General features: G+C 41.7%; 1 protein-coding gene across 4 annotated transcripts in view; it reads left to right on the plus strand.

Moving 5' to 3' along the window:
- The window catches only part of FRMD4B (FERM domain containing 4B), a 320241-nt gene that overhangs the window by 260554 nt on the left and 33283 nt on the right, over positions 1-26404 (plus strand). For all 4 annotated transcript variants that reach the window (XM_040628575.1, XM_040628574.1, XM_008703133.2 and 1 more), the window contains 4 exons: positions 20694-20777; positions 22437-22502; positions 24993-25050; positions 25828-25914. In XM_040628575.1, the coding sequence (XP_040484509.1) occupies positions 20694-20777; positions 22437-22502; positions 24993-25050; positions 25828-25914 (295 nt within the window). The remainder of the gene's footprint in view (positions 1-20693; positions 20778-22436; positions 22503-24992; positions 25051-25827; positions 25915-26404) is intronic.

Below are 26404 nucleotides of genomic sequence, written 5' to 3' on the forward strand. Positions count from 1 at the left end.
CGTCTGCCTTCGGCTCAGGGCGTGATCCCAGCGTTATGGGATCGAGCCCCGCATCAGGCTCCTCCGCTATGAGCCTGCTTCTTCCTCTCCCACTCCCCCTGCTTGTGTTCCCTCTCTCGCTGGCTGTCTCTACCTGTGTCAAATAAATAAATAAAATCTTTAAAAAAAAAAAAGAAAAAGAAAAATCAGGCAAAATGAAATAGTGTGAGGCAGTGTAGTATATTGGTTAAAGCAGAGACACCAGAACCAGACAACCTTGCTCAGATCCCAGGTCTTCTACTTAGTACTTGTTTAATCTTGAGCAGGTTATTTAAACTGTCCAAGCCCTCAGCTTCCTCATCTGTAGAATGGAACTTATCTTAATAGTATACACCCCATAGCATGGCTATGAGCGTTAAAGGAATTAATATTTGCAAAGCACGCGGAACAGTTCCTACAGTCCCCACTTTTCTTATTTCATCATATTAATGGAATGACTTACCACCCCCCTCTTGTTTCAAATATGAAATGCTTCCCGTTTTTGGCTGATATTTAAATAACGCTGTGATGAACATCTTGGTGTAGTTGGGATTGTGGTGACCTGCGATTCTTTTCTTACATGATGTTTCTCAGGTGGAAGCAAGCAGAGGGAAGTTCCTTAAAGAGGCAAAACACAGAGTTGCTGAAGTGGAGTTTCCACATTCTCGATACCACTACATTACAATTATACAGAGTTCATAGCTTTATCCGCTAACACCCACTGAACGCCTAAAATGTGTCAGCCCCAGTTGGGGCACTGAGGATGCAGAGAAACCCAGGCTAGGGCATCTCCTGCCAGGGACCTTGGCTTTCTATCAAGAATTACCTCAGTGGCCATTCTGAATCCCACTCTTCTGTTGGTTTACATGTCAGGAGCTGCAGCCCCTGGCTTTTAGAACTTCACTGAGTTTACTCACTGCGGTTTAAGCCTCAAAAAATGTCCCGGAATACCTTCCAAGACCAGGGCAATGTGGCTTTCTCAATTACAACAATGATTAACACCTACTTCTTCAGGCTTCTCTGGTCCACCCACTCCTAATGAATATCTCCCTCTTTCTCAAATGTAGCATTTCCAAAACTGAATCCAGCAGCATCCATCCCAGCCCCCAGAGAACTCCTATTCCCTGACTCCCCTTGCATGGCATTACCTCTTTCTCTTGAATCACCTCTGAGGATTTCCCCTTCTCCCTCCCACCCATCTCCTCCATCTGTCAGTCAGCTCCCTTCTCTCCTTCTATCAGAAGGCTTGCTTTCTCAGCCCTCATTCCCCTCCACACAACCCGAACGGAGCACTGTGTGTATAGTCTGTGTGAGTGCTTTTGACAACATTATTTTCAAAGCCCATGCATGATTGCATTCAATCCCCACCACAAATGTTACCCCTGCCGTTGAACAAATTAACAGATGGAAAATCAGCCCCAAGGAAACAATGTCACACAGCCAGCGAGCTTCCAGGTCTTTTCTGATGCCGTCCCTCACAACCACCTGCACAGAACCCCAGTTATCACCCCAAGACATAAATGTGATCAGTGTTGTTCCCTTCCAAGAGTCTCCTTACAGCTTCTCATTGCACAGACGCCCACCCTCCAACAGCCTGCCCTGGTATCAAGGCTTGACTTGATCTGTAGTATGTATTTTAATTTCCCATACTCTCCTGTTCATACTCTTTAATATCTGTCCATGCCTCTCTTCTCGGTTCTCCAAGTACTCTGTAGGATTTTCCCTTTGTGGCTTTGCTCAGACTCTTCTTCCTGGGATGCCTTGAAAAACAACAATCCTCCCCCTTCTTGCTTAGCTTCCTGCCATGTTTCCTTAAGAGTATTTTAAGTGAACATTATCATAACCAGTAGGAAACCTTGCTTTCTGGAAGTTAATTAAAATAGTAAAGTGGGGACTTTCATTCTCTTTAAATAGTTGACAGTCTGAATTTCCAAGTGAGCCTTTAAGCTGCAAAGATAACAAGCTGCTTGGGTTACACAACACAGACAACGCAGAGAATTCCTGAAAGCTGACACGGCGGCGAGGAGGGAAGGCTTTATCACTGATCACTGAGCTAGCTGCAAATGAGTTTGTAAAAGCCGGGCTGGATTTTTTTTTTTTTTTCTTTTTCATTTTTCTTAAGATCCTGAAAGGTGGAAGTTACCAAATAACCGTGTGATTCGGGCACTTCTGCTTATACATAAGAAAAGTGAGTGACGACAATTTACAACTCAGTGCTGGGTCAGAATGAGCGTATATTGTCACCCAGCTTCAAATGGGAAGGAATAATTCACAGCTTACAGCTGTGCTAGAAAATGCAGCTGTTTCCCATGGGAAAGGACCTGGTGTGGCTGCCCTAAGAGTGGTTAATGAAGGGAGAGGGGAAAAAAGCAAAGACTTAAAAGAACTTTCCCGCCTCATTCTTACCTCTCTAGAGCACTTAAAGCTCTAAAATGCCCTTCCATTTCCAGAGCCTGTAAAATCAGTTACAGTAATAAAAATAGCAGCTCCCACGTGTGGGGTCCTTACACATCAGTGGGGAGGCAGCAGTGAAGACAGGAGCTCTAGAATTTAACTGCTTGGGTTCGAATCCAGGCCCAGCCGCTCGCTGTATAGCTCTGGCTAACTAACCTCTCTGGAACCCAGTTTCTGGGTCTCAGTAAATATTACATGGTGTTGTTATTGTTCCTAAAATGCATCACCTTCGCATCAACCCAGTGATAGGCACTGTTAGTATCCCCATTTTACAGATAGGGAAACTGAGTTGTGGGGTGAGCAAGTAGTATGCTGTCTAAGTCACATAGCTAGAGAGTGGCAGAATTAGGACCCCAAACTTCATGCTCTTTACCGCCGTGAGAAGTCTCCTGTTTCATATTCCAACACAAAGTGTAAGAATCATTACCTTTCTTGCTAGCAGAATAAAGAAGACTAACTGGACAGAAGTTGAACCTTTCTGTCTCATTTCAAGGAAGGGCTTTAATGTATCAGCCAAAGGCTTTTGTAAAGAAAAGCTTGAGAAACAGCTTTTCTCTCTCCCTGTGAAATGATTGTTTTAAGGTTTGACCTAAAGATAGAAACAAATTCTTTTGTTTATCAGTTCGGTGCATTAATACTTTATTTTTAATGGTTTGTAAATATATCTAAATGTTAGGCGGTTTTACGTGTTTTACAAACATTAATTCGTTAATCATCATCTTCACCCTCTGAACTTGGTATAATATCCCTGCACTACAGGCGAGATTAAGAAACTGTGTGGCCTTATATTGATATTACCATATTATGGCTTAACATTTCCCAGTGACTTGGCCAGTTGTCAAGAGTTATGTTGAATAAACAAACAAGGTAACAACACATGGGGAACCATCGACAATTAAGTGTGGGGAAATACCTGGTTAAGAGTTAAACAAAATCCAAGTTCTTTTTGGTAAGTTTCCGATCTCCTCATGTACATAGCGAATCTCCTAGAGGAAGACATGTAAACGGTATTTCCTATACTGTTTTGTCCCTGATATGTGAGCCTCTTGCCTGACAATGTTCCCTGGACTTGACTTTGTCAAGTGTGGGTTTATTTATTTGCTGAAAGCCCAGTATTAAAATGCCTTTAAAAGATAGGCACTTGGGGGAAATCTGTTCTTTGTACTCGCTGTCAGATTCATTATTCCCCTAGATTTTAGTTCCATTAACTCTTAACTCATCAAGTTCTGAACTTGCTTTTTCTGAAGAGCTCTAAATTTGGAAAAAAAGCATCCATTCCATACGGTGGGCACTTTTTCATCTGTTCTAAGCATAGGGTGTTAGAGCTGGCCTGTATCATGCATTTGAACCCTCATTTTGCAGCTCATGAACTAAGGAGTGACATATGCGTGACAATTCAGGTAGACAAGACCAGACCTGCGGGTCTGTGTACCCCACCCATCTCAGATTCATCATTTTAACTTACACCTGTGTAAGCAGACCCGTGTGCATCCCTCCTGTCCCTGCTGGAAGGCAGTGAGGGACAGCAGGCAGTGCACTCCACCCTGGTAAGTGGTGTTATCAGTGCAGTGGCCCTGAGTCTAATATTAGTTGCTTGAGGAGATAGTTTAAGAGTGAGAAGGCAGGAAATGAACTCTCAATCATCAGTGCCCTTGGATGCCTTGCCTTTTTCTCATTGTTCAACTCTGTTCCTTTGCATAGATTAAATACCTAGAGTGTGCAAGGCGCTAGACCGAGCAAGGGCTCTGATGGAGGCAGACCGCGTTTCCAGTCTCCTTTGTAGGAGACGCCCGGGAAAGGCATGGGCTTTGCATTCAGACAGGCAGGCGGGCGGGAGTTTGAAACAATCTGCTGGTGGCACAACCTTCAGCCTGTTTTAAGATATCTGAACCTAAGGTCCCTTCTCTTTAAAAGGTTTGTTTTGTGGTTACCTTAACATAACCCCTAACCTTAACCCTTTCAGGGTGCCTGATACGGAGTGGAAATGTGAGAGTACCTAGGATTTCGTTTCCACTTTCCACTAAGTCCTATCTATTGTAGTGAGATGTGGGTTTTGTTGCTTTTTTTTCCTTACCATCTTAGCAGTTAGTAAGTGTGCAGTTTAGTGATGGTCAACACATTGACGTTGTTGTGCACCTGTCACCACCATCCACCCACAAAACTTTTCATCTTGCAAAGCTGCCAGCTCCATACCTATTAAACACCAACACATCTCCGCCCCTCCCCCAGCCTCTGGCAACCACCATTCCACCTTCTGTCTCTGTGAATTTGCCTATTCTGGGCAGGCACCTCATATAAGTGAAATGATGCAATATTTGTCTTTTTGTGACTGGTGTATTTATTTAGCATAATGTCCTTGCGGTTCATCTGTGTTGTACCATGTGTCAGGATTTCTTTTATTTTAAGGCAGAATACTATTCCTTTGTATGTATAGACCACATTTTGTTTACCTGCTCGTCCATGGATGGATACTTAGGTTACTTCTACTTTTTGGTTCTTAGGAATAATGCTGCTATGAATATGGGTATCCAAATATCTTTTTGAGATCCTGATTTCAATTTTTCTGGGAAAAGAGATGCATTTTTTTAAAAAGAGTCCCTGGCTTGTAGGTACTTAATTATATTCCACCATTCTTTGCGATAAGGTGGAGTGAGGGCATAGGAATGTAAGACAGACCTCAGATTCTTGTTCTAAATCATCAGATCTTACCTACCTATCAAAATCAATGCTTAAAGAGTCTAGTATTTATATTGAAAATATTGTTGCAGATGAATTTTTATTAACGTGGAAAAATGATTACAATATATGAAGTAGAAAAAACAAAAGTATATATATTATCCATTTTTTTAAAAAATGTGTATCAGTATATTCAAACACATGGTATATGCATAAAACTGGTAAGTTATAGCATAGTGCATTGTCTTTTGAATTTTTTTGTTCATACAACACATTCATTTCTAATATATATATGTGTGTGTGTGTGTGTGTGGTTTTTTTTTTTTTTAAGATTTTATTTATTTATTTAACAGAGATAGAGACAGCCAGCGAGAGAGGGAACACAAGCAGGGGGAATGGGAGAGGAAGAAACAGGCTCACAGCAGAGGAGCCTGACGTGGGGCTCGATCCCACAATGCCGGGATCACGCCCTGAGCCGAAGGCAGACGCTTAACCACTGTGCCACCCAGGCGCCCTGTGTGTGTTTTATTTATATGTAATAGTTATGTACAGGTGGAACCATACCAGCATCCTGTTCAGAAAAAAATATTTATGGGGCACCTGGGGGGCTCAGGTGGTTCAGCATCTGACTCTTGATTTCAGCTCAGGTCACGATCTTAGGGTCAAGGGATCGAGCCCCACGTCGGGCCTCAGGCTCAGCACAGAGTCTGCATGAGATTCTCTTTCTCCCTCTGCCCCTTCCCCCACTTGCACGTGCAAATGGTGCACGCTCTCTCTCTCTCTCTAGTGAGTAAATAAAATCTTTTTTAAAAAAAGAATAAAATATTTGCAAAAGAATAACATGTGGAAAGGAATGAGGTAGAGTAACGCGTTCAAAGAAACGGATACAGTTAAATATCACTGGAAGTTCTACTATTTTCTTTCCACCATAGAGACCGTAAGAGAGTGGATTCTAAAGTTCGGTGGAGCTGAGTTCAGTTCCAGATTCCGCTTCTCACTGGTGAACAATCGTAGCTAAGTTACTGAACCTCTCTAAAACTCAGTTTCCTTATCCGTATGGGGATAATTGCAGTTCTTTTAGAACATATTTTTGAGGTGTGACTGACATGTAACATTAGTTTCCGATGTAGCAATCGACATAATCATTAGATAATTGTACGTAGTGCACAGGGATCAGCACGGTAAGTCTAGTTAACACCCGTCACCATATGTAGTTAGGAACTTTTTTTTTTTGCTTGTGATGAGGAAATTTAAGGTCTCTCTTAGCAACTTTCAAATATGCAGTACAGTATTACAGCGTTTTGCATGCTGCCTAGTTTAAGGCAGGGGCAGAAAAAAAATTAAGCTATTATTATGGCTGTCATGACTTACAATTGTCTTAGGATGGTGGGCGGAGAAACGTTTACAGTTTTCCTTCTTAGCATGTAGGTGTGTTTTTGTTTATCAACATCAAAGACAGAGTGCTTTTGTCAGAACTTTTTTAGAGGTTATTTTGTATTTTTAAAAAACTCCAAGCTTAACACAGTGACTTACACATCTCCTGCCCTGCATCCTCATTCCAAATGAATGTACAACTTGTGGAATATTACCCACTCTGCCTAAAGGAAACTTCCCAAACCAAAGCTTAAGCTTTTCCCTGCCACCCAGAGCAGGGAGCCCATGACTCCCCACAGCATGTGGGAGGCCCTGGTGTGCCTTTGTCAACAGGCTCATTCAGTTTGGGCACAGGCGCCCGAGGCTGGGCAGGCAGAAAGGAAGCAATTAAGACAATGGAAACCTACCAGAGAAAGAGCTCTTGGCAGGGCAGACTTCATGGGTGTGTGACCCGTGCAGTCACACGGGGCCCCCTGCTCAGAAGGGGCCCCACGCTTGGTTGGTGCTCTTCTGTCACCATTTTGAAATTGTTAATGATTTTTTGACAAGGGGCTCCACATTTTCATTTGTTCCTGGGCCTTGCAAATTGTGTGGCTGGTTCTGGCTGCTGAAAATTGTAAGGCATGGAGAAAACCTGGATGTTGAATGGTTCTCTAGTAGGTGTCTAAAGAGGTGCTCCTGTGAGAGGGGTGACACCACACAGAATTCTACAAGCCAGCTTTTTTGTGTATGTCTGGAACGTCTTAGCCCTTTCTGATTCCATTTTGCATAATCTCCCAGGTCTGAGGCACAAGGAGTAACATAACCTCTACTCCATAGGACTCCTGTGAAAATGTACAGAGATAATGCACACAAAGGGGTTACTTAGAGCAGTGCCTGGCGCCCGGAATACTCATTTCTAAAAGCTTCCTGAATATTCACTATCTTAATCCTTGTATCAATTCCAAGAGCGAGGTATGATGATTATCCTCATTTTACACCTGTGGAAACTGAGGCCCAGAGAAGTTGAGTGACTTGCCCAAGTCACACAGCTGGTAAGATGTGGAGCTGGGATTCGAACCCAGGCCCTCTGATGGCAGAGCTCGTGCTCTCACTTCACCCTTATGCACCCTGCTTTGACCACTATCTGCTAGGTGCCAGGCACCCTTCCATTCTTTCTATCATTTTGTCCTCAAATTGAGATGCTCGTTCTGCAGATCCAGGGACTGAGGCTGGCAACTGAGGTCCTTGATCTTCCACTCACACAATTTGGATCTGAACTCTCCTCCGAATTTCTTTTTTTTTTTTTTTTTAAGATTTTATTTATTTATTCGACAGAGATAGAGACAGCCAGCGAGAGAGGGAACACAAGCAGGGGGAGTGGGAGAGGAAGAAGCAGGCTCATAGCGGAGGAGCCTGATGTGGGGCTCGATCCCATAACGCTGGGATCACGCCCTGAGCCGAAGGCAGACGCTTAACCGCTGTGCCACCCAGGCGCCCCGCTCTCCTCCGAATTTCTGCTCTTCCTTTTCTTTGGATGATTCCTCAAAACGGAACCCAAAGGGTGTTTAATGGCATCTGCTGGACGGGGCTGATAATGAAATGCAGTCCAACGATGGGGACGTCCTGGACCCACAGGCCAGATGACTCTGCATGGCTTGTTTCTGGTAACAATGTCACGTCCTCTGCACGAGCTCAGGCCCTGGCATCATGCTGGGTCCCCATTCCGGCTCCATCCTGAGGAGCTGTGTGGACTTCTACAAGTCTCACCTCTTTATTTCTCAGTTTTTCCACCTGTAGAGTGGGGGTGGTAATCCTCTTGGCGGGAGAGGATTCTTGGGTGGATTATGTTTACGTGCTCAGTTGCATGCCTAGCAAGCACCGTGTAAGTGTAAGTATTTCAACCTGTCAAAGCTGTTTTGCTCCAGCTTTTAGAAAAGAAAGGTATCGCCTGTGTTTGAATAGAAGCAAATACTTTTGTTTCTTCTGATAGTTCTTAGCAGTTCACAGAGCTCATTCTCAGACTCTTAGCTTGTTTGGACTTCATTTGTTTTTAATTTTTTTTTTTTTAATTGCCAGTGTAGTCTTGTTTGGACTTTAAAATGACCCTGTGAGGAAAGGGGCTTCATCTCTATTTTACAGAAAAGGAAGGCCTGGATCCACCAGCAGAATCAGGCTAGGAATCCAGGCCTCTGCATTTCCCGGCTTTTAAGTATTTTGCATTTCAGAACACTTTGCATTTCACAGCTTCAAGACTTGATGCAAGTAAACAAAAATAAAAGCCCGCAAGCTCCACCTTAATAGACCTTAGACAGCTACCAACCCCTCAGTGAGGGTCAGTCCTGTGCCAGGAGTGGGGTGGGGGGCTTGTGCCATCAATGCTACTTGGTACGAAAATGAAACTCAGCCGCCGTGGACTTTGCAGAGAGCGGCTGGCTAAGACACCTGCATATTTGGTGTGTAGTAGGAATAGAAAGTAGCATCACATGAACTTCTCTCCCTAAAGTGCAAGCCATTCAGAGTCTGCCTGAGCTAAGGAATGGCGTCTTAAGGGATGATCTCTACATTCTCTCTCTGATACACATTTCAGTGCCTTTTGGTTTGGTTCAAGAAACACTGAGTAACAACATAACACGTATTCAGTCTTATCATCTGTGTTCAGATGGCTGATGTGGTTAATCCAGTTTTTGTGTGATTAGGAAGGACACACTGAGTCACACATGCAGGAAGAAGGGATAAAGCTTTGGGGCTTCAAGTTGACCATACATAGTTTTCACTTGTCTCGTGGGCAATGTCCCAGGAGAGGAACAGATTTCTTTGACTTTACATTCTTTTCTAGGAAAACACCATCTATATGATTTTTCTTCTGTGTGCCCTTTTTTTTCTAACTTGAGATTTGTATGAGAGATCATTTTTTAAATTATAGTAAAATATACACAACATAAAATTTACCATCTTAACCAATTTTAAGTGTGTAATTCAGAAGTGTTAAATATATTCTCATTGTTACACAGCCGATCTCTAGAACTCTTCATTTTACAAAACTGAAAAGCGATGCCCTTTAAACTTACTCTCCCTCACCCCCGCCCCAACTCCTGGCAACCATCATTCTACCTTCTGTCCCTATGAATTTGTAAAATATTTTTTACTTTACTATGTTTACACAATTTCATGTGCCTCTCAGCCTCTCATTCTTACGAATTTTCCTTCTTCTGAAAGAGTTGAAGTTTCCAAGTAGACACGATTGGAATCCTCAGCAAGCTGGCTAATGTTGAGAAAAACCTCTCATCACATTTTCATTATTATTAGAGTTTCTTTAGACTTAAAAAAAAATAGTTTGACAGTTGATCATTATCAAGCATGCAGATGGACAGAGTAATTTGTCCTCTGTTATGAGTTAGGCCACAGGCGAAAACAGTGGCAGAAGAATTCAAGCTGAGAGCACACTGTGTTTCCCACCAAGAACATGAGCAGATCCCTTGCATCTCTGGTACAGTGCGGAGATAAGGAGGGCCCGACGCAAACTCCCTTTCATGATGGTGGAAGAGCAAGATTCAAGGCTGAACTTGAACTGGTTACCGCGGATTCTGCTGAACCAGCGCTAAAACTGCTTACAACTTGGGACTTGGCAAAGTGTTTCCAGAGTTCTTTCCCTGTGTTGTTTATTACCAACTCTTGAGGGTTGGCAGATTTAGCAAATAAAAATACGGGATGCCCGCTTAAATATGAATTTCCAATAGATAATGAATACATTTTTTAAGTCCTATACCCAACATACAGTGTTATAATAGTTTCAGGTACACAATATGTTGATTCAACAATGACTTTTTTTCTTTTCTTTCTTTTTTTTTTTTTTTTTTGGTGTAAGTGTGTCCTAAGTATTTAATCTGGCAACTCTAACCTAAATTACCCACTGGGGATTCTTCTTGGTTGTAATCATGGTTCGAGAGTAGGGGCAGTAAAGGGTTCAGAAAGCTCTTTGGTTTCACATGCTGCTGTCAGAAAGGAAAGAACATATGTATTGAGTATAGCCCGGTGTCTTCACAGTATTCTGTTGGCATCTTCCCAAGAACCCTGTAAGACGGGTCACTAGCCCTAGCTTTATGAGGAAGAAGAGGCTTACAAAGGTTAGTTTATCTAAGGCCACAAAAACCCTACCAACCCAGAAACTTGGGACTGAATTCAGTTCTCAGTCCAAACCTTATTACTGCACATCACAGGTCCAGAGCCAGCTGGTTGGTTGGTCTGTTGATTTGTTTCTACGTGGAAACTTTGCAGTAGCCCGCATCCAGGTCCTGGCTGCCTGTGGACGAGCTCTGGCGGACAGGGGGTTAGCTAGGTGACTTTTCTAAACCTCAGTTCCCTTATCTGTAAATTGGAAATAGTGCCTACCTCTGGGTTTGCTATGAAGATTAAGTGAGTTCCTATAAGCAAAATGCCAAGCACTTGTCTGCCCCACAGCACACACCCAGGACAGTCCCCTTTAAAGCCTTTAAAGCTCAGGGGTCCAGTGGGGCTGGAGATCAGAGGCAGCCTGGAAATGCATGTTCACACCTTGAACCCCAGTGAAAGAGCTTCATTTTCTCAAGATGGTGGGGGCACCCCTTTCCTGGAAGCAGTGGGGGCTCCAGAGCTTCTGTGGGAGGCCAGGAGAATGTCTTCTGTAATCCCTCCAAGGATTTGGCTGGAGGTGTGATCAGAAATGTTTAAATGGGGCGGGGAGGAAACTCCAAGAATGGAAAGACCTTGTGACTTGGGGGGGGAGTGCTGGAGGTCTGGCTTTGCTGGCCCCTCCCCGCTTCCACTCCCGCCTTCCAATTCCCTCCGGCTCCTCCTCCCCTCCTTCCCCTTCTGCTGCTCCGACCCGGAGTCTGGGGAACCAGCCAACCAGCTGCTAGACCCAGCGCCACCTCTCTGCGGAGCTTCTGGTAAGTCTTCAAACCGCGGTGGGCTGGTTTCCCCTCCGGGGACTGAGGGTTTGGACCAAAGGAATTCGGCTCTCCCAACCGGCTGGCTTCGGTTTGGTCTGGGGGGTGAAAGGCAAAGGAGGGCACTTCATTTTAGCTACTAGTAAGGAAATTACCTCGGTCTGGAAGCACTTTTTCTATACTAATTATTTGTCATTATCCGTATGGCATTGGACATGGAGTGCATGGGAGCCCTAGCTTTTTGCCTTTGCATACAATCGGCAATGAAAGTGACAATGTGTGTTCTACTTCCTCTTCTCCTCCCCGGACTTGGGCTCCTGCCGCTGAGATAACTTGTCAGGAGTGGAGAGCTTACTATGAAATATTGGGTCAGTGTAAAAAAAATGCGGCGTCGGGACTACTTTGTGTGGTTTACGGAGCCTTGTTGAGGTGTGTCGGGATTTTCACTTGAAGCGAGGATCAGATGAGTTTCGATGCCCTGTTTTAAAATCCTGCTGAAAATGGGGTCTGATTTTGTAGCTCTTTAAAGAAAACCTTTTTAATAAAATTTGATATCTTTGCTATTAGGGGACAACCGTAGACTGTAGTTGTTTGGTTTGGTTCAAGAAACACTGAGTGGTAACATATTCTGTTTTGTTATCTGTGTTCAGATCTCTTATGCGGTTTAATTCAGGTTTTGGCTAATCCAGATTAATCTAGTTTTAAAAAGCTACCTGTCCTCACCCAAGAAACTACCACTGCCATAGACCCAGTCAGTAGCCACCATATTTATAAATTCTGAAGGCCCAAGTTAAGCTGATGAGTCTTCCCTTTCTTCCCCAGCCACTGGCAGAATCTGGAGGAGTTAGGCAAAGTGGGTAAAACACAGGTTTGGAGTCGTATCTGCTACTTTCTTACTGTGTGAGTTTAAATTACTCGCTCTTAAATTTCAGTGTTCACATCTGTGAAATGGGGGAGCTGGTGATAATAGCATAATACACCTATAGAGAGAGGCTTTCTCCCAAACTCTGCCACCTAATAATGCCCAGTGAGTGTGAGAAATTCAAAGCATCTCTTTTTGGGAACTGAGTGATGTGCTCACTTGACATACCTACTGGGTCAGCCCCCTAGAGTCTCCTGAAACCAACCTCTTAGACTGTCCTCAGCCTCTGGGACCTTCTTTTCTATTTGAAATGGTTGATGACTGTCTCTTTTTTGAAAATCTGCTTGTGTTTTATGATGTGGGTATTCTATTACTCTGTTGCAGTTGTGAGACAGATTGCTGGGTCCCCCTTTGAGCCCTTCTGATGCAGTAGGTCTGGGGGAGGCCCCCCAAATTTGCATTTCTAACAGGTTCTGAGATAATACTGATTCTGCTGGTCAGGGGACTGTGATATGGTAATTTTATGCTTATCACCTTTAACATCCCCTTACCTAGGAATTAGTAGAAGGAAATTTACTGTTACAACTCCCTAGTTATTAAGTCAAGGAGCTAATAAACTAGACTCATCATAGAAAGCCAAGTTCCCAGATAACAGAGAAATATGATTTTTTAAAAATTCAAACAGCGTGATTTGAAGTCAGTCTGGCCAGAGAAAAACCGCTCTAAGTAAACTGGTAACATATCCTTAAACTGCTAATCACGGAGTGTTAATCAGTCTAGTAGACTGGTCAAAGAAATCCGTGTTTATACACAGTAACCAAGATCCTTTTAATAATGACATGGTAACACTGCATCCAGCCCGAATGTTTTAGTAGGTGAGTTGACACCTGCTACACCATTTAACAGACATGAAATGCACTTTCTCTGACTGGTATGATCATTACCATGTCCCAGTCCTTCAGTGAAGTGCACAGGTTTCTAGCAAGCTTAAATAAGGAAGGGGCTTATCACCAGGGTCTCCACAGGGCAATGCCAGGAGACTGGCAAATGTTTCTAATTAGCACAGTTCCTAATGACTGCAGATCCTTAATTTGCATCAAGCACGGCATTAGCTAGAGGTCCCAGCTATGACAACTTGCCCAAGTCCCCGGATGTCCCTTTTCATACCTTTTTATTTAATTACTTTTTTCTCCCCTTTACTTAATTTCTGATGATATTTAGGCCGTGGTAGACTTTAGCTTGAGTGTTCAAACAAGCATTAACTATAGCATTTTTACATTTGCATATACATTTTTTAAGCAATATATTGTATCTACCCATAAGTGTTTTATTTGTTTATTTATTCATTCATTCATTCGTTATTTTTAAGTAATTTCTGTGCCCCGTATGGGGCTCGAACTCATGACCCCAAGATCAAGAGTCACACGCTCTGCCAACTAAACTAGCCAGGCGTCCCTGCATATATATTTTTATGAAATACGGGTTTTGGGTTATATATGCGTAAAAAGACTCTAGTCCTAAGTTACTTTTTAAATAGCTTAGTTTATTTCTTCGTGTAGTCAAGTTGCTACAAACATTCTCATTGGGTCATTATATTCAACATGTGCTTTTTAGGCACTTTTGCTACAGGTTTCAGGTAAGAAAGAGCTTTAGCCTTAAAAGGAAAAGGGAAGTTTGGGGATTGGGCTTCTTTTTCAAAGTGTCCTAGAAACCTAGGGATGCCCCCACACCAGGCACACACAGCTACCGTCTTCAAGGGGCCTCAGCGGATCCGGCTGCTCTGGGAAGCACCAGCACCATTTGCTAATTGCCTGCGCTCCAGCCTCAGAATGGCAGGTGGCTGGTTGTCACTGAGCGTGTTCCCAGTGAGCCACAAACAGGTGCACACATTTGTTGGGGGTGGCTGTTTCCACACAAGTGCTCCCACACACACAAAGGGTGGCCTTGGTTTTGCCAACCATGTGGCTTTCTCGAAAATGAGTGAGGTTGGCACATTCCTCCAGGGCTTTTGAGGTCAGTGAAGAAAAACAACAGCCCAAGAAAGGGGGCTTGACAATGCCAAAGGGAATCATTGCCTGGAAAGTAGTTGCAGGGGCGAAATGGTGGGTCATGGGCTGCTCGCTTCTAGAAAGCTGTCAGAATAGGAATCTGGAATGCCTCATGGGGGGTTCTGCCTAGGTCATCAGATGAAGCACAAGCACGTCCTTCAATGTGACATCTGCATTCCTGCTGAGACGATGAAGAAGAGTAATTCCTGGTTTAGTTATTGAGAAGTAACGAGCCTTGTAGATTTATGGGTATTCTCTCCGGCCAGGACTTGGAGAAGTCAGTCCCTCTTGGCAGTTCTGGTCAAGTGCATCTTTAAAATAACACTTCCGTTGCCATTAAGGTCAAGAACGCCCAGTCAGGGTGAGTTCATTTAGTGCTGGGGAAAGGCAGAGACATCTCCATCCAGGGCTGCTCACCTCCCAGCTGTTTTTGGGCCCTCCCTTCTGAGATGGCTCCTGCTTCATATAAACCGAGCCTCCTGCCCCGGGCTGTCTGTCTGCCTGCCTGCCGGGAGGGGCCGTCTGTGCTGAAGCCAGACCTGGCTGCCCCGCAAGCTCAGTGGATCCACGTGGCCTCAGGCTCCCAGGCAAATTCCCTGGGCTGGGTTCTTCAGAGGGTGAACAAATCAGCACTCAGCTACTGTCAGTCCACTCAGACATGAAATCCTTCTGGGTCCCGAATTCTGAAAATGATCAAGATTAATTGTAGAATAACGTGCCAGTGTTTCTAACACCCTGGTGGATTCACCTTTTGGTTAAGTCACCACGTCTTGCTTTAGTTAGTGCTGCAGCTCTTCCCCTCTAAAGGGCAGTGAGTGGGCTGCACTTGCCCCACGAGTCACATTTGATGTCGTTTTTTATGTGAATTATATCACGCAGAAGAATGCATAAAACATGTGTGTTTGGTTTAAAGAACAAATCAGAGAATGCACAGCTACATAACCACACCCAGGGAGGAATGCTGCCAGGACCCCACCCCACCCCCCATTGTGTACTGTACCCCTGCCTTCAATAAAATCCTCTTTTCCCAGAGGTACTCTGTGGTACATATTTTCTTGTTTTGCTTTCTACTTTTATCACCTAAATATGAATCTCTAGTTTCATTTTGCTTATTTTATTTTTTTTAAGATTTTACTTATTTGTTTGAGAGAACCAGCACACGCATGCACGAGTTGGGGGGAGGGGCAGAGGGGAAGCAGACTCCCTGCTGGGCATGGAGCCCAGGACCCTGAGATCATGACCCAAGCCAAAGGCAGACGCTAAACTAATTGAGCCACTCAGGTGCCCCTATTTTGCTTATTTTAGAACATGGGGTTGTGATATATATGTGAATTGGGGTCTTGCTTTTTTGCTTACTATTTGTGAATTTCATCACGTTGTGTGAAGCTACAGTGTATTTTCTTTGCTGTCTGGCGTTCCATTGTTCGAACGCACTACAATTCTATCATTCCTGTTATTATGAGATATTTGGGTTGTTTCCTTTATTTGTCTTCTTGGGTTTTGGTTGTTTGTTTCAAGTTTATATATAAATTCTAGCTGGTTAACATATAGTGTAATATTGGTTTCAGGAGGAGAATTTAGTGATTCATCACTTAGGTACAATACGCAGTGCTCATCACAAGTGCCCTCCTTAAAACCCATCAACCATTAGCTCTCACCCCCACCTGCCTTATTTGTCTTTTTGGAGCAATGCTGCTATAAAGCTTATTCTTTTGCGTAAGTTTCCGGGGACATACCTAAGAAAGCATCTCTGTGTATAGGGTATGCAAATTTCCAAAATGATCTGACCAATTAACATTCCCATTAGCAATGGATGGGAGTTTCTTTTGCACTATACCTTCATGTAGACTCGGTACTGTCAGAGTTTTGACAGTCTGGTATGTAGTGGTGATTCATTGAGGGTTTAATTTGTGTTTCCCTGAGTATTTACGAAGCTGAACACTTGATTCTCTCTGTTGGTCATTGGATTTCCACATCTGTGCCCTGTTTGTTGAAAGGTTTAACCCATTTTTCTGCTAGGCTGCCTGTCTCAGCCATCTTTGGGTCCTTCTGGAACTCTCTTTTAATGTTGATAGCTAATGTCAACAGCTCAATTATCTCAATATCTGTGGTGGCTTGTTAGAAATGGGCTCTTAAATGGGTTCTTACAGGAAAGTGATGTTATGTATTCACAAGGAAAGGATGTTTCTGCAACAGCACAAATGACTAAATGTGGAGGGATGACTTTTCTAATACAAAAATAAATAAATAAACAAATAAGGCTTTGTTCTTTTCCTGAGAGTATAATCATTGGGGATGTGGTCCAGATTCCACATTTGTCAAAATCACTTATGTATCTCTTTTATTTTTGCACTACGGATGATTTGCACTGTTAATAATTTTTTTGAGACTGGAAACCAAATTGAGGATCTGAGAAGGCATCTCCTTATCCATTCTACACTAATAGCTTATGTCACAAATTGCAAAGCGATAATGATGGTCCATGGTATGTTTTATGTGGCCCGCACAGTGTTTTATTTTTTATTTTTTGTCTCTTTGTTTCTTGGTGGAGGCAGTATTTTAAAATTTAGATATCTTACATAAAACTCTAAGATTTTTGCCTTAATTGTTGGAAAAAATGTAATCATTGAACAATAGTGGATCCGCATTCCCACATTGCAGAAATTACCTGGATCGAAGTGGTGGCCCCTAGCAGCACTGGAGGCAGATTGTGTTTTCCCCCATATCCAATCTCTCTTTCTTCTACATTATTAGAATTTTTAGCTAGGCACGTGGATGCCCCAAATGAAGACACAACCTACCACATGGAAAGAGCTGTGATGAGACCTGTGGGGTAAATAATGACTAAATAGTGTGTTGAAGAATTTTTAGCCACAACTTCAAACCTCCCATTTATTCTCAATCATGAGCTCATTGAATAGAATGATGGATAAAATCTCTCCCTTACTTCTGTCCCCTGTCTCTTCTCTCTTTTGCTTCTACATCCTAGGTGTGCAGTGTATACTCAATACATACTTGCTAAAAGAATAAATGAAGTTATGGTGAATCGCAGCTTCTACTCTAGTGAGCTCTTGATTGCCACAAAATTAACTCGAACCCAAAGACGTAACTGAGTGCCCAGCTGGGTTCCTGTAACATAGCATATACTTCTCTTGGATCCAGAAGATAATAACACATATGTAATTGGTGGCAATGATGAATAACAAAAAGTATTGTCCTTAGCCTATCATTTTAGAATATATACGTGTATTTGCCCTTCATAAAAAACTCACAAGCCAACTTCTTTGAAAAAGGAAGTGGGATTTGAAGGACAGAGCATAAAAGAAATTATTTAAGAAAAATAAATATCATTACTGAGAGTTGACAGATGACCTTTAATATGAATAAATTGGATTGTGGTATATTTTGGTTTTCAGGAAGCCCAAACCTGTTTTCCAAGATTGTCAGTGTGGTTAAGCTGTACTGCTTAGATTTCAAATGAATAGAGAGATTTATCCTTATGTAAGAACAGGAGCCAAGTGACTTTTTATTTCCTGTAGTGATTTGTAAAGCTGGATCTTTCACCTTTAGGAAGGGCCACAACCTTCATTTTGAAATGTAATGTTGACAGGCGCAAATCGTAGTGTCTCCAAGCCAGGTGACACTCCGCTCTCTATTCTTACTGAAAAGACAGTGAGCATAGGTACAGTTTGCTCAGTGGGTTCACTTGATTGCCCTTTAGCACAGTCAGGAAACGTGAAGATAAAGCCAAAAGACAAAATTTCTGTAGACATTGAAGAAGAACCACTTACACCAAGCCTTGGTGACAGGAGTGAGCAATTTCTAATACAGCAAAGTACAGTGTGGGTCAAATAAGCCCTGTCTGCAGCCCATGCTGGGTTCCCCAAATTAATCTGTAACAATTGATCTGTGAGTGTTGAATGAATGCTGTGGGAGGAAATTCACCTTAGGTTGTGTTTGGTCCTCCGGTTGGGGGTTTATCTCTTTCAGTGTGAATCACTGGGGCACAACCCAAGGAAGCTAATGTGAAAATGCATGAATGATGGCTCTTGAAACTGATTGGTTCAGTGTTTCCATTTGTAACTAGCAGGTGAGGGTGAAGGGGAGCTATGTCTTGCCAAAATGAGAAGGCGCATGTTGGCTCTTTGGGACAGTGCTCTGAGAGTCTGTCAGGGAAGCAGGTTATGGTCTTATCCTTCAAAGCTAAGCAGACTGGGTTTGCCTCCTGGCTTCCCTACATAGTGGCTGAGAGACATTGAGCGAGTAGCTTACCTCTGAAAACCTCTCTTGCCTGTAAAGCGTGGATAATAGTACCTACCACATGGAAAGAGCTGTGATGAGACCTGTGGGGTAAATAATGACTAAATAGTGTGTTGCATGGGGGCGCTTGGATGGCTCAGTTGGTTAAGTGTCCATCTCTTGATTTTGGCTCAGGTCATGATCTCGGGGTCATGAGCTTGAGCCCCACATCGGGCTCCACACTCAGTGGAGAGTCTGTTTGAGATTCTCCCTTTCCCTCTGCCCCTCCTCCCCGCTCGCTCTCTCTCTCTCTCTCAAATAAGTAAATAAATCTAAAAAAACAAAGGTGTGTTGTATGATGCCTGGCTCTCAACAAAGGATAGGTCATGATAAAAATACGAAGCCATGGAAAGTAGGAGGAAAAGAATTACCAATGTGCTGTTTGATGGACACCAGTTTGGTCAGGATTTTGAGTAACTCTCTATGTACTTACTTATCCTAGGCTCTGATAGACCCCGGAAAGTCATGTCTGTTTTCTCATAGACTACCTCCTTAAACACTTGGGGCAGTTTTTGAGAGTATTTTCTCTCATACTGTGTGAGCCAGCTATGACTGGGTCATATTACCTATTCTGCCTTCTGTTAAGTTCTATAAAGACCACACCCCTCTCTCCCCTTTTTTTTTTTTTTAATTTTTTAAGTAAGCTTTACACACCCAACATGGGGCTCGAACTCATGTCCTCAAGATCAAGAGTCATATGTTCTACCAACTGAGCCAGCCAGGCATTCCCATGCCCCTCTCTTTTGACAACTAGAATTTTGCCATTTCATACTGAGATAATAACCAACCTTACACGAAGTCCGGTTTTAGTTTACTTACAATTTGAGCTCTAACTTGGGTTTCATTAGAAACATGATTTCAAGTCATCTTCTCTTCAAGTGATTTCTACAGTTGGCCAACTTGATCGTTTTATTTCAGACTGTGGTAAGGAAATAACCAACAAGTAATAGAAAGGTCTATATGCACTTTTTTTTTTTTAAAGATTTTATTTATTTATTCGACAGAGATAGAGACAGCCAGCGAGAGAGGGAACACAAGCAGGGGGAGTGGGAGAGGAAGAAGCAGGCTCATAGCGAAGGAGCCTAATGTGGGGCTCGATCCCATAACGCCAGGATCACGCCCCGAGCCAAAGGCAGACGCCTAACCGTTATGCCACCCAGGCGCTATATGCACTTTTTAATAAAGGCTTTATTTATTTGGGGCACCTGGTTGGCTCAGTCAGTTAAGTGTCTGCCTTTGGCTCAGGTCATGGGCTCAGGGTCCTGGGATGGAGCCCCGTGGCAGGCTCCCTGCTCACAGGGAACCTGCTTCTCCCTTTCCTCCACGCTCATGTTCTCTCACTATCTCTCTCTCTCTCTCTCAAATAATTAAAACAAAATAAAATCATGATCCGCGGGAGGGGCAGAGGGAGAGGGAGAAGCAGACCCCACTGAGCAAGGAGTGCGTTGCCGGGCTTGATCCCAGGACCCTGGGATCATGACCTGACCCAAAGGCAGATGCTTAACTGACTGAGCCACCCAGTCACCTCTATATAAACTTTTTTTATTGAATTGATATCTATTACAAAAAATTGGTGATACTATGAGTGGTTTTATGATAACCAATATTCCAACAGTATTATGTAGCCGCTAAAGATCATTATGAGAGTGCTATAGGAACATAAAGAAGGTATGTAACGAAATTTGAAGAATGTTGTGTGAGAATGGAATATCCACAATTATAATAATAATTATGTAATAGAATAGATATACATAGGAAATATACAATGAAAATGGCCGCAAGATTATCAGGAGAGTAGGGAAAATAGGACTATGGCACCTGAATACTGTTATTTTAATTTTTTTTTAATCTTTTTAAAAACTTCAAAATATCAAATGGCTTGGGGGGTTCCGTTGGCAGCTCTCTCTAATTGAATCCATAGCCTTATGTGTGTACTGACGATATTTTGCTAGGGCCCAGTATACTGTTGTTATTTATCAGATTTCCTCTGGTGACTAGCTTGGATGATATTTTAGGTAATGGTGACTGACGTTACTGTGTTCTTCTTCTTTTCAGTGATGACAATGCCAGGAAGGAGTTAAAGACCCTACCAGCCTTTCCAACCAAAACTCTTCAGGAGCATCCGTCCCTTGCTTACTGGTGAGCCAACGCAGGACGACAGGTGACCCTGATAGCGTAGCCTCCATTGAGAACTGCATGCTTTCCAAGGTATTTAAAGAAATATAAGTGAAGAAGGTATCAGATAGCCCATCATATGCCTCAGAGCAACTGTAAGTAGACCTTGAGCCTTTCCAGGAAAGGGTCTCGTCAAAGCCTATTGGAGACCGTCGTACCAAGACTGTAGTCATTTGTGACGTGTGGCTACGTGCCTTCTCATTCACATGAGGAAAGGGTCTGTAGAGGGTGCTTTTTAAGTGAACGGAATGCTCAGTACGTGTGCAGTCACTGTGTGATGTGGCCCTAATCTAGCAATATACATCTTCTAAAACACAGATTTCATTGGATAGAGGTTTTCTTAGTGGCCAGAAACGCTGACGTTTTTCGTTTGTGGCCAAATATTGTTGTATATTTTAAGTCATTCTATTTGTTTATATTTTAATGAATCCATAGTATCCATTTTCCATACAGTATTTTTCTTAGAATAGTACTTCCACCCGCCCCTTTGAATTAGTTACATCCCCTTTAAAGATAGTTTCCTTGACTTACGGCTCTGGATCCTGTAGGTAGTTTTCCTTTCCACTGAAAAACTGATGACAAAATAAATATTCAACACGAATAGCTTTAACAGGAAAAATGAAATGCGGTTCCCACAGAAAGAGCGAAAGTGAGTCGTAAGACGACATTGCTTCCTGAGTCTGGAATCTTCCAAACAAATCATTGTTAAGTGATAGTTTCTTAAGAAAAAAAAAAAAAAAAAACAAAGACCGTTTACTGTTGATTACTGGTTGCGTAGAGATAACAATATTTACCCTTCTAGGTTATACTTGAGATATGACGGGTATCTGTAAGTAGGGTACAGTGGCTGAGTGACGTCAAAGGTGACAGACTTCAGCCTAGTTCTTGCTTTTCTAGCCAACAAGTTTTTCTTTTTGAACTTTTTTTTTTTTTTTTTTTACTAAGTATCTCTACCCCCAGTGTGGGGCTCAAACTCATGACCCCAAGATCAAGAGTCACACGTTCTACCCACTGAGCCAGCCAGGTGCCCCTCTAGTCAACCAGCTTTATACTAGGACAATAATGAAGGGTTTTCTCCAAAAGCAGTGTGTCCCCAGGTAGTGAGTGACAAGAGAGTATTTTGGATTGCACACCAGACTCAGAGCAGTTTTAATCCTTTCTAAATCTTTGTGGATAATTTAAGGAAATTGCCTTTAATACCTAACACTTGCTGATCTCTTTTTTTAAGCCTTCTAATTTCCCTAGCAAGGCTCACTAATTAACATTTAATAACATTATTTTGTATTTATTATATCTCATTCAATTATGGCAAAAATACCAGTTTTTCATTTAATAAATTGATATTATCTTTCCTTTTCCAATAAATTTAAGTTTTAAAAAGTATTGACATATATATATTAATCATATAAAATATAAATAAGAAATCACGATGAGGTAGCTAAATGTCTGAGGTTCAGGAATCAATGTCCCACAGAAATTGAAGTCAACCAGCTTCTATCTCTCAAACAAGTTGGTGAAGGTCTTTATTTTCAAGTTTCTCAACAAGCCAGCTGAGAATCTTGAAATTGAGTCGGTACCTCATATAATCGTACATTGCCATATTTCTCGTTCCTTGTTTTACAGTGAGGACAGGGTAATTGAGCATTACTTGAAAATCAAAGGTCTGACTCGAGGTCAAGCTGTGGTTCAGTAAGTATCTGTCTTTCCTTTTGCCGAGATAGAGTTTTAATGTCTTCTGTTTGAAGAAATAATCTGAAGTGATTTCTGTTGTGTGGTGTGTGTTTATATCGTCCCCATCTGGTTAGGAAAGCCTTGCTAGGAATCATAAAATGCCTTGAGTCATTCCATAGTTGGTGTCATCGATCCAGATATCTTCCGATGACAGGCAGATAGCAAAACTGAGAAATGTAGGCCAGGTGTAGGACGATAGAAAATGGTGGGGACTGAGGTAAACTGGAGAGCTGTCACCCTGAGTACAGGCAAGGTGATTCAGTCTCAGAAATCAGGCCTAAAGCTATCAAACCTGACATTTTCTAAGAAAAGCTGGAAATTCTGATTTTTAAAATCCAATTGTAAACGTTGCAAAGAAATTTTAAGAAAACTTTATTACAATGCAAGCCAAACCAAACCTATCCGGAGGCCATATTTGGTTGCCTGGTTTGTGACTGTACTTTGGGTGGAGCATACAGTGTCGGTGTTGGATAATCCATGTCTGCATGCTGACAAGAACAGACCACAGTGAGATAGTTCTGCCTTTTAGACTTACAGAGTTACTGTCCATTTATTTATTCTTTTTTAAGATTTATTAAAATCAGTGGGGAGCCTGATGTGGAGCTCGATCCCCGGACCCTGAGATCATGACCTGAACCGAAACCAAGAGTCGGAGGCTGAACTCACTGAGCCGTCCGGGCACCCCCCCATCCATTTATTAACAATGTTTCACAAGCTACGTTCAAGTTTTAAAATTTTAAGAACTAAATTTATTATTTTTTAATTTCCAAATTATAAAAATGAATATAAGATTATTGCCGTAGTAATTGTAGAATAACTTATATGGCCGTAGAAGTTCTTTTAAAAACCCCCGAATGTAGCTCAGAGCACGTGAGAACTGAAATAAGGACTTAGAGACTGCCGTTCCCCCTGGTCAGTGTGTAGATTTCCCTCACAACCTCTACCTCTTGCACTAATCTCCTTTTTATCACGACACACCTTCTGTGGTCTTCAAGGCAGAAATCAAAAATGAGCAGCCCTGAAGTCGAATCCTGGACATTTTAACTCATTGTGCCTGTTCTCTAGAGGGGAAAAAAGAGGAGTAACAATTTCCCTGAAGGATTTCGGGTTAGGCTAATGACCATGTTATGAAGAGGCCTTGTTTAAATGCAGAGTCCTTGGACTTCCCTTGATCTTTATCGCTATGGCTCCAAATAAGAGACTCACGTGGTGGCTAAGGCTCCAGACTGTGGAATCCAGCTCCCTTTGTTAGAATCTTGGCTGTGCAGTGTATTTGCTGAATGATGTTGGCACATGGGCCTAACCTCTTACATTCATCGACATCCAGGCCATTTACTTTTTTAAAAAGCATCAAATTATTGATTACAAAACCCAGAGCAATTGATACTCAAAATGTCTTTAAAAAGTCCACTTGTACTTAAACAGGAATCTCAATTCTTTATGAGCAGAGAGGAAGTCTTACACAATTTATTTCACTCCATAACACCTTAGAAGTACACAATCAATACTTGTTGAATTGAAAATAGTAAATGGAGTAAATGGAGAAGTCATTGTTTTAATTTTTTATGTGGGGGGGCATATTTTTTAAAATCAGATTGATGTACAATTAAATTCATCCTTTTTAGGTACATATTTCTTAGAGTTTAGACCTAAGAATTAAGTATATATTTCTAAGAGTTTACCACAATCAATGAATGGAATCACTTTATTTTTTTTTTTAACTATTTATGTCTGTACGTATGTTTGTAATTTCTAGGCCCAACATGGGGCTCCACCTCACAACCCCAAGATCAAGAGCCTTATGCTCTACTGACTGAACCAGCCAGGTGCCCCACAATTGATTGATTTTTTTCTTGTTATGAGCGTGACCCAAAAGTTGATTCTCATTGCTTTCCGTCCTTAAGTGCTTAGTTTAAAAAATACTTGCCATTTGGGTTTGTGATACAGTCCAATATGTTTCTAAGCCATAGAGATCTTCATATGCAGAAAATAGTATTTCTTAGAGCTTTTCGAAATTGAAGTTTTGTTAGCAACTTCCTAACATTTGGGTAAGGTAAAATATAATACTCCCTCAAATAGCTTATTCTATTTCTACTTTAGTCAAAGACATTAGCCGTGGTTGTAATGAGAAAAGTAGATACAAATTGTGTTTCTTTTCTTTTTCTTTTTTTTTTTTTTAAGGTTTATGGATTTGAGAGAGAGTGTGAGAGCAGGGGGAGGGGCGAAGGGAGAGGGAGAGAGAACCTCAAGCCGACTCTCGCCTGAGCGCAGAGCCCTACTCAGGCTGGATCTCAGAATGCTGAGATCATGACCTGAGCTGAAATCAAGAATCGGACACTTAATGGACATAGCCTCCCAGGCGCCCACAAGTCATATTTCTGTACATCACTTTTCCCAAAATGGTCCTCTCATTTATTAAGAGATTATAACATATATCATTTTTCATAGGTATATGAAAATAGTAGAAGCTCTGCCCACGTATGGAGTCCATTATTATGCAGTCAAGGTAAATACTTTTGCATAACAAAGCTTTCATAATGCCCATGTTAGTTTGTGAGTTAGTGAAGAGCACCAACTTCTAAAATCATATAAATTAATATGCATATGTATGCAAATTATCTCTATAAATTTCAACATTTAAAATATGATTGATTTTCTTAAAAAATAAAAGCCTGACTGTATCTTGTCATTTGTAGCAAATATAAAAAATATTTGCTACATTCAAATGTTTTCCCCAAACCTCTGTTAATCCTAACATACTCAAATTATTCTCTTTTAGCACATCTATTCCTTTTACCTATTTTTGCTGCCATTTCTCTTCCCCAATTGTTCACCTGTCTAATGCTACCAGATACTTTCTCATCTTTGTAATTCTTTGGAAACTTCCCTGACCATCATACCTGGTTACTAATCAAGACGACAGAGAGCTTTTTTCCCTTTTTCTGTTTAGTTTTTCTTTTCCTTCTTTTTTTTTTTTTTTTTTTTGGATAACTGGCTTTACACTCTGGATTAGTTTTACATTTTCTTTCTTTTCTCCAACTGTTTAATCAAGACAGTAATGATTCATTCTTTTTGATGCCATTAACAGGATTGATCTGTTTTAACTTCTAGATCTTTTTTGCAGGCATTTTAATAGCAAGTTAGGTTTTTAAGTAATGTTTTGTTTACCAAGACAGCTTTATTTTGACTTGCCTGATACTTGTGAAAGGATGAAATTGCTAAATCTTCACCTGTAGAAGACTGAACAATTAGGGCTTGGTTCTCATGCTTTTCCATCTTCCAGGATAAACAAGGACTTCCTTGGTGGCTTGGAATCAGCTATAAAGGAATCGGCCAGTATGATTTGCAAGATAAAGTGAAACCTCGGAAAGTAAGTGTGAATCATTTTAGACACATAGGAGAACTTGGGCTATTCTGGATTTGGCGACATTGCTTTAATGGACACTGAACTTTGGTTAGTGAAGCCATGGGTTCAGAGAAGGCTCAGGTTAAATGAAAAGTACTTTTATAACTAATTTTATGTACCCTGCACCCAGCAATTCCACATTCACATCTGATCATTTGTTCTAAGGGAATCAAGTTATGCACAAAGATTTAACTGTAAGGATGTTGATCCCAACTTCATTTATAAATGCATACAATTAGATTCCTATTTTAACGTCATATGAAAAGGATGATGACATTTATTTTCCAAATTTTATATATCTATTATGTAGGCATAAAATATTTATTTATATACATAATTATATATAATGTTAATATTTTTATATAAATTATACATGTATATACACACATATACGTACGTATGCTTACTGACATCGGATGGATACACAGGTGGACAAACTGTGAAGACATAGCCA

Source organism: Ursus maritimus, unplaced genomic scaffold (genome assembly GCF_017311325.1).
Source record: "Ursus maritimus isolate PB19 unplaced genomic scaffold, ASM1731132v1 scaffold_14, whole genome shotgun sequence".
Taxonomy (NCBI): Eukaryota; Metazoa; Chordata; class Mammalia; order Carnivora; family Ursidae; genus Ursus; species Ursus maritimus.